Source organism: Dipodomys merriami, unplaced genomic scaffold (genome assembly GCF_024711535.1).
Source record: "Dipodomys merriami isolate MVZ:Mamm:240054 unplaced genomic scaffold, mDipMer1.0.p SCAF_25, whole genome shotgun sequence".
Lineage (NCBI taxonomy): Eukaryota > Metazoa > Chordata > Mammalia > Rodentia > Heteromyidae > Dipodomys > Dipodomys merriami.
This window is the reverse complement of record NW_027203937.1, coordinates 19,868,639-19,878,139: the sequence shown is the minus strand read 5'-3', so window position 1 is coordinate 19,878,139 and position 9,501 is coordinate 19,868,639. Positions and strand designations below refer to the sequence as shown.

Below are 9,501 nucleotides of genomic sequence, written 5' to 3'. Positions count from 1 at the left end.
GCAAATGACAATGGTAAAATAAAGTTCTTCCACTTTAGGAAGGGCTAATCCAATGGAAAACATGGTTTAGAGATTGCATTGGAGGGGTATTTAAGAGTGTAGTAGGATAGTTATACAAGTAAATTTAAGTTTTTGTTATTTTGATGCTTTAGGGAAATAAAAGAATGTGTGTATATGAAAAATTAAGTGATAATGAGGCAGTGGGAACAGGTATCAATCGTAGATTCAGCCACATTTAAATGATTACAGGGCAAGTATGAAAACAGATTATTCCTGTCATCTTTTATTTCTTAAAATTTGCAAAACCTTGGAAAGTGATGTGCACATGATCATGAAGGAGGAGGTCACAATGTTCAACAAGAAATGTACTCATTTTATCTTACTCATGTGACTGTAACCCCTGTACAGCATCTTTGCAATAAAATAAAATTAAAAAAAATCCTATCAGCAAATATTTCTGTTAGACATTTCATCCCACTGAACACCTAAAAATGAATATTACACATTGTAATTGCAAGGAAACAATAGAGTGAAAAGTGACATCCACCGTTATTCTAGAATTAATCAAATTACTTCCTTTTCAGAGCTCAATATAACTCATAATGCATTTTAAGTAATAAACTGTGTTTGAAAGTAATAGTAAATTTAAAAATATTAAGCAAAAAATAATTTATAAAAGTAAGGTAAATTTTCTTGATTTATTGGATTTTGTGCTTTATAATTAAAATGAGAAGCATAACTTCTCCATTAAAAGTAGTTTTATTATTCTTTAAGTGGTTGTACAAAGGAGTTGCTACTCAAAAGAGTCGTTTACAAATGCAGTGCATTTTGATCACTTGTCACCTCTTTCAACATTATCACCCATCCCTCCCAACCCCCCTCTTCCCTCACTTTCCTTAATTTTGCAAGGTAAGTATTGAAGTTGCTGCCATTTAAGAAGGAACTTTATGAATATAATGCAGCTTGATCTGTGTTACCCCCTTCAACATTTAACCTTCTCCATTTTAACCAACCATTTTCGTCACTTTTTGAAAGAATTATTGGCTGACGTTGTAACTTGAATACTGAGCTATTTTACAAAATTCCTGTGTCTGTAACTGAATGCTAAGTAAAAATAACTTTAATTATATTTTTACTTATTCTTCCCCACCGCATCCTTCTCTGTTGCTCCTATCAGACAGTGTTTGTGGCTGCTGACCTTTTGGGAGTAAAAGCACTAATATATCAGGTTATTTGAAAATATTTATATATTTTTGTAGAAGAAATATTTAGGAGGTTTGACAGAAAGTTTATTGTTAGCTTTCTGTTAATGACATTTGGGAAGATGTATTTTCTACTCTTGAATAAGCACTTACTTTTGGAGCTCTCATTTTTCCCCACCTGGCCATTTTTGATTTCTCTTTTAAGTCTCCACCTAAAGTCAACTTCCATATTATTTCAGTCTCCCCTTTTAAAGTGTCTCCTGTTTCAAGCAGTCCACCACCTTCTCCGAGGGAAATGAATCCATGTGATTGTTTGCGTAGCCTGTTGTCCTGATTGCTGAGGGAGTGGAGGGAAGAAGAGTTATATTCATTGTTGTTTCTAAGCACTGCATTTGGTGTAATCTGTCTCAAGGATGCATTTATACTGACTGAGACAATGATGGTGATTGCAATGAAAAGTAAAATTATTTTGTGGACAGAAAAAAGACTACTTTGCTAGCACATTCTGTCTAGCAATGATAAGAGACATAATTATGTTTCTGGGCAAAACACAGATGAGCAAAGGTGCTTACTTTGATGATTCAAAAACTTAATGTCTTGACATGTAGTACTGCGCCCGATAGAGTTGATAACAGGAAGTTGGATGAAGCATGAGGTAGAGAGACCGGTTGGGGTTGGTGAGAGGTGGAGATGGAGTGTCACTTGTAAACTGTGCTCAGTCTAGACTTGAACTTGAAATTTCAGGATGGGAGCCAGTGCTATGTTTTCATGGGCCTCTTGTTTGTGAAGAAAAGTGGGCAACTATTGATGATTGGGACTTGGTAACCAGACAAAAACAGTTACTCTATCTTTCTGCTAAGAAGAATGGATTATAGAGGATTACACAAATGATAATAAATCTCAGAAAATGCAAATCACAGGAGCATGCTTTTGAGGAAGTTGTGACAGGCATAAAAGAATGTTTCAATGTACTGCTGAGCACTCGGCAACTCTACAAATTTGAGAGACACCTCTGCTGAAATCCTTACCATGATACAACCCTGACCCATGGATCAACACATGGGCTGTGATGATTTGTACAACAGGACTGATGTTGGCCTGTACATCTCTGCATGAGAAAGGAAAAGAGGCAAAGAATTCTGCAACTGCATAGAGTGTCTGTGATTAGTGTCTGTGATTATGCAGTGGATCGCTCCTGGGTTCCACTGGACAACTATGTCTAAATCTCTGTAAACATATTTTTTGCGCCTAGTCCTATCTTCTAGAAATGATAGAAATTAATTTTTTATTGCATAACTATTTTGATATTTGTTTTCTGTTCAGTTCTAAACAGAAAAAGTCAAAGGGGTAACAGCTCCATTTGTTATTGCTGTGCCTTTCATTTCAAAGTTGCTACCACTGTGTTCAGTGATGGATGACAGAGAGAGAGAGATTGAAGAGTATTTCATTAGTCAATGAAGCTGAGTTTTGAATGCTGGTGGTTCTATTATCTTCACAGAAAGCATATTTATAATATATGTAAATGCTGTATTACAAAGTGCTCTGAATCTTTGTGTTAAATGTTCAATAAACTTTCTATAATGAAACACACATAACCACTTGTGCTTCATTCTTTATAATGTCACTTAGAGAGCTTATCCTTTGCATGTTATGTATGCTATTTCTTGAGCATTTTATATTTATTCAAATTGTTGAAGAATGGTGACTTTTCAGGTTTTGTATTTATGCACCTTTCCATATGATAAACACAGAGGCTTGTATAGTTATGATTTTCTGAAAAAGTCAATCTTTTAGAAATTGTTTTTTTAAAAATATTTTTTATTGTAAAGATACTGTATAGAGGGGTTACAGTTACATGAGTAAGGTAATGAGTACATTTCCTATCAAACAATGCTACCCCTTCCTTTGTTTTTCCCCTACCATCCCTCCCCCCCGCCACCTCCTCAACACCTCCTTCCACCCCCTGAAATTGTTTTCAACGTAGTGTCTTGTATGTCTCATTGTTACAATTGTTTTTTAGATCTGTTCTCCTTTGAATTAAAAAAAAAAACCTCAGGTCTGAAGTTCAGATGTTATGTGTCAAATGCTATAAAACCAGCACATTAGAATATTGGTTTGTGCTGTTTAGGTGGGTTAGTAGTTTCTTCACCATAAGGATGTCCTTCAGGTTGCTTTTCTCTTTGCTTTTATCTCCTCTTCCAGTTGGTGAAAGAGCGTGTTTGTGTTTATGACTATGTGTGAACTTATGTGTTTCTATGTATATGTGTGTGTATATGTGTGTGATGCAACTGTATATAATCATAGTTTTTAATCCTCAATACCTTGGCTTATCTGAGTTATATATATATATATATTCCATATATCTGTATATACATATCTATACATATACATACAGGCATATATATATACATACATATATATGGAATATATACATATATTCCATAGTCTCTCTGGATGTCAGACATTTCACCCATAAAAGGTAGATTAAAGAAGCCCCAGACCTCCTCCCCCCAAGGAACGAAAAGAAAAAACAAAAAAATCCAGAACTGCCACACACACAAAAGAATCTTTAATTTATAGCTTTATATAAAAGTTAGTGTATAAGAAGACTCAAGTAAGCTATGGAATGTATCACTTACCCAATAAATTATAAATCTTTTGCATTTCCTAATTTGTGAATTTCTTTCCTTTTTTGCCAGTCCTGGAGCTCGAATTTAGGGCCAGGGTGCTGTCCCTGAGTTTCTTCTGGTCAAGGCTAGCGCTCTACCACTTAAGCCACAGTGCCACTTTCAAGCTTCTCTGAGTAGTTTATTGGAGATAAGAGTCTCACAGACTTTCCTGCCTGGCCTGGCTTTGAACCATAATCCTCAGATCTCAGGCTTCTGCATAGCTAGGATTACAAACATGAGCCATCAGTGCCCAGCTTTATGAATGAATCTGTTTTGAGACTAGGTTCCATTAGCTTGCTCCCTTAGGCCTCAAAGTTGTGATTGTCCTGCTTCTGCCTCTGAAGTAATTGGAATTGCAGTTTGAGAAACCATGCCAGGCTTCATATCCTATATTTGGAGTATGGTTAAAAATCAAATATTGAATGTCATAGTAATTATCAGGAAGAATTGTATTATTTTGAAGTTTTCTTTTTATGCCTCTCGTGATTGTTTGTGACATATACTAGTTAATACGGAGAAGATAAACTGATTTGCTTGGAAGTAATGACAGTTACTTCCTTTCACATGCCCACCCCCACCTCCATACATGCTCTTCTGCAGGCTCACATACACATAAACACGACACTACCACAGACACTATCAAAGGTTTGAGAGGGACCAAACCTTTTTTGTTTTTTTTTTTTTGATTGGTGGTGGGGCTTGAACTCTGGGCCTGGGAGCTGTCCCTGAGCTCTTCAGCATAAGGCTAGCACTCTACCACTTGAGCCATAGTGCCATTTCCGGTTTTCTGGTGGTTAATTAGAGTTAAGGGTCTCATGGACTTTCCTGCCTGGGCTGGCTTTGAACCTCAATCCTTAGATCTCAGTCTCCTGAGTAGCTAGGATTACAGATGTGAGTCACTGGTAACTGGCTAAGAGGGACTAAATCTTGAGCAGCTTTGCAGTGCAATATATGCATATATATATATATATATATATATTTAAAAATTAAATCCCAAATAGGTAAAAGAAAGTTTAATAAAGTTTTGGTTTTCTGATGATGATGTTTTTTTTTGCACCATAAATTTATATTTGTTAATCTTGATATTAGAACATTTAAACATTTCAAACTACATAAAAATTTGACAGACAATATAAAATAGAAAGAAAATTTGTTGACAACTTACTTCCAAAAACATCACTATTTCTCATATTGCAATTAAGCAACAAGACAGCTTACACAGCTCTCCAGAAAACATAGTGTTTTTAGTGGAGTGTTATGATGATGATGTTTTAAACCAAAGTAATATAATTTAGTTGCATACTAATGTATGGTGATCTTAAATGCTTTACTTCTCTCTTGCTCTAAATGTATGTGTTTATTTTGGATGTGTTTATTATTTATTGGATAATTCAGTCCTGATGAGAAGCATAGAAAAATCAATTCATATAGCTTCTCCTACCTAGACACATAGTGAGTACTCAGTATATATCTCTTCTTTTCTTCCTCTCTCTTCAGCCGTGGTACTAAGACACAGCATGAGCAGTGGTGATATTTGGGCCCAAAGCAGGATACCTGTGGTTAAATTATGTCTGTGTGCACATGAGCAAGCTCTTTATTCTTTCACATCTCAGTTTCTCCATTATAAAAGTTTAAGTATGATACAAGGCAGCTCAAGGTGCTTTCTAATTGTAAAATCTTGAAGTTAACGGCTAAGAGTTCATGCCGAGCTCAGAAACATCAGAATTAATTAGCCTTTACATCCATATGAAAAATGAATGTCTTTCTAGATAGTTTTTTTACAAGATGTCTACCAAGCAATTTTAAGTAAGACATACAACACAAGTGAATGTATTTAAGCACTGTCAGCACACTGACAGTGAGTGACATGACTTGTGAAGTTGTCATCTGTAAGGCCTCCCTAATCTAACAGAGCCTACTACTAAATTCTTCAGAGCTGCAACATTTATTTTTCATAATTGCCAGCTTAGTATTTGCTTTATCCTTAGGCAGTACTTACAGACACTCTAGATATTTTTATTTCATGAGGATTTGTCATATGACATTGTATCACAATGATAAATGTTCCATTCTACAAGGGAGGAATTTGAAACAGAAATAATACAATAGCCGTACTTCATGATGTTCCCACAGACAGAGGAGTTGGATTTGAATCTGGTTCTGTGCATAAAGCAACACACTGTCTCAAGTGTGCAGAGATAGATAAGATTTCTAGGTGAAAGACTTTCAGTGTTAAAACCTGCAGAGTTTGAAGCGAACTGAGATGCTCACCCTATTAATGGATTTTTAGCTATCTTATTTTATTTCTTGAAACCTATTTGGGTTGTGGCATGGCTAGTGAAAAGAATCCTAATCTACAAATCAATGAGCATTTGTTAAAATGAGATTCTATCCAGCTCTATGGCTGGTGTACTGACATAGTTCTTTTGGATTTTAGGTTTACAAAATGAAAAGCTGAAGATGTTGATCACTCCATGACTACTCAAAATTCACCCATCATTCTTTGAGCTCTGTTTACTAGACCCAAGGGAACCTTATGAAATGGTTTAATAGAACTTGGAGGAGGGAATGGATGGAAGCTGGCAGTACAGTAGTGTGTAAGATTGTGTTCAGAGTATGCGGGGTCTTGTCCTTTTTCTCTTTCTTGAGTACCTCTCCTGTCCTTCTGTTCTCATTTAGCAGAGCTCCTATAAGGAGGTAAGTTTAGACTTTATCTATCCTCTCACAGAGGCCTTTAGAATCTCATTCATAGCTTCAAAATCTCACGTGACTGAGATAAAAGATGTAAGTAAGAGACTGTCAGTTATTTAAGTTGACGGATTTTAGTTTTCTTCTGTTGTCACGTCTATTCCTAAACACTCTACAGTTATGGGGTCTGCCTTTGTGGTCTTTTGTGTTTGTATTCATTTTGTATTCTTAATTAAATTACCTTTTTCTTTCAAAAAGTAAAGAAACAAATTGACATTTTTTTAGTAAGAGTGCAGCATCACTGTACTTAATTTGTTTGCAAACAATGTGGCTCCTTTATGCAGAATGGATTAGAGAGAGGAATGGCATTGAGCCAGTCAGTGGTCAACAAGGAAGATTCTACCTGCATCCAAGTTACAGTTGCTGAGAGTTGGGTAACTTTCAGAAGTAAGATAAAGACATTAGCATCATATATCCATCAAACATGGGACAATAGATTAGTTAGATCTGTGAGTAGAGGAGAGTGAAGGGTATCTTCTTTTCTGTTCTCACACGAGCATTGAGATAGATGGAGAAGGAATTTAATGAGATGATGAACAGGGTGAAGCACAGTGACAGACAAAATGGTAAACTTCCTACATCATATTTGAAATATAAATAATTGGAAATTGATGTAAAATAGCTAGAAGTCATAACTATGCTATATAAATTTGGTGTACAGAGGAGAAATTAGGAGAATATCATGAATGGAAAATAACTTGGAAAATAGTCGTATAAGTGAGCAGAGAAGTAAGTGATTGCTAAAGGACATGAAAAAATGATTAGCTCGATATTACTTGACACTGTTTCCAATGATTTAGCTCCTGGATTTAATCTTCCATGAAGAAGAGTTTAGTCGGGGTGAGACATATTTGATTGTGGATTTGATTAATATAAGCCTGTGATTCCCAAACTTTGCTACATATTGGAATTACCTGGAGGATTTAAAAAAAAAAAAAACAGTGACAAATGCTGATTTTCTAAGTTATATCTGCAGAGTTTCAGATTTCATGGTTATGGGTGTGGCTTGAACAAAGCCTATTTTAAAAGTTCTCCAAGTGAATCTGACATACATTTAGATTTTGAGAATCTTATATCTACAGAAAAGAAAAAGAACTTCCCTCCAATCATATTAAGGATAAAAAATGCCAATATTGGTGAAGCATAAAGAACAAGCCCCTAGAGAATAAATGAGGGACTCAAGCAACAGAGATGAGGGATTGGAATAATATTTGTGTGAAAGTAGAGGAGAGACCTCTTACATACAGTATAGTAAAAAAAAGTGCCAGCAGATGCATAGAAGACAATAAATTGGTAGGAAGAGTGTGACAAAAAATAAAACAAAACAGATTCATTAAGGATGATTTTACCTCACTTACGGAAGAAAGTGGTGGTTGGAGTGTTGTAGAAAGATAAAATCGTTTCCATCATTATAACATGATGATTATATTATGTTACATATATATTACTATAAAGAACATGATCATGGAAGAATAAAGAATAATGTCCAAAAAAGGAGTCAGAGAAAGAATTTCTCTGAGGCAAGTGTTGGAGTTCATGACAGATGTGTAGATATGGCTAGATAGTAAGTAGTTTGAAATATAACTTTCTTTATCTTTCTTTTTTCTTTTTGGTCAGTCGTGGAGCCTGAACTCTGGGCTTGGGCTCTGTCTCTCAGCTCTTCAGTTTGAACCACAACACCACTTCTGTTTTTTTCTGTGTATGTGGTACTGAGGAATCAAACCCAGGGCCTCACACATGTGAGGCAAGCACTCTACCACTGAGCCACCTTCCCAGCCAGTAACTTTCTTTTTCCTGGTCTTCTCATGGTCTTTTGAATTGTATCCAGAAATCATTGTCAGTTCTATACCAAGACATTGACTGCTCCTGATGCTCATGACTTCCACTGTCTGACCTCATTTTCTTTGTATTTCTCTAAAAGCCATTCTGAGACCCTTATGAAAAGCTTTAGGACTAACATCTCGAGCACCACCAGCTTCACATTAACAGGCTTTCCAGAGATGGAAAACCTGGAGCACTGGCTGGCTGCCCTCCTCCTGCTGCTTTATGCCATCTCTATCCTGGGCAACACCCTCATTCTCTTTATCATAAAGGAGGAGCAGAGTTTACATCAACCAATGTACTACTTCCTGTCTCTTCTGTCTGTCAATGACCTGGGGGTGTCTCTTTCCACGTTGCCCACCGTACTGGCTTCTGTTTGTTTTCATGCCACAGAGATTGCTTTTGATGCTTGCCTTGCCCAGATGTTTTTCATCCACTTTTTCTCGTGGATGGAATCTGGGATCTTGTTGGCTATGAGTTTTGACCGCTATGTGGCTATCTGTAGTCCCCTGCGCTATTCCTCAGTGCTCACGGATGCTCGGGTAGCCCACATGGGCATATCTATCATCGTCCGCAGCTTCTGCATGGTCTTCCCACTTTCCTTTCTTCTGAAGAGGCTGCCCTTCTGCAAGGCCAACGTGCTGACCCATTCCTACTGCCTGCACCCAGACCTGATCCGCCTGCCCTGTGGTGACACCACGATCAACAGCATGTACGGCCTGTTCATTGTCATCTCGGCCTTTGGGGTGGACTCCCTGCTCATCCTCCTCTCCTATGTGCTCATTCTGCGCTCTGTGCTGGCCATCGCCTCCCGGGAGGAGAGGCTGAAGACACTCAACACGTGTGTGTCTCACCTCTGTGCTGTGCTCATCTTCTACGTGCCCATGCTCAGTGTGTCCATGGTCCATCGATTTGCAAAGGAGGCCCCTGAGTATGTGCACCAGTTCATGTCCCTGGTCTATCTCTTTGTGCCTCCCATGCTCAACCCAATTATCTACTCCATCAAGACAAAGGAAATCCGAAGAAGGATACACAAACTCTTATTGAGACCTAAGTTCTGA

The 9,501-nt window shown here is 37.2% G+C and overlaps 1 protein-coding gene across 1 annotated transcript; it reads left to right on the top strand.

The window, feature by feature from the left end:
- The first annotated feature begins 8,556 nt into the window (after positions 1-8,556).
- On the top strand, positions 8,557-9,501 carry LOC138836235 (olfactory receptor 51I2-like). The gene has a single exon (XM_070034728.1). It carries the CDS (start codon positions 8,557-8,559, stop codon positions 9,499-9,501), a length of 945 nt encoding a protein of 314 aa, XP_069890829.1.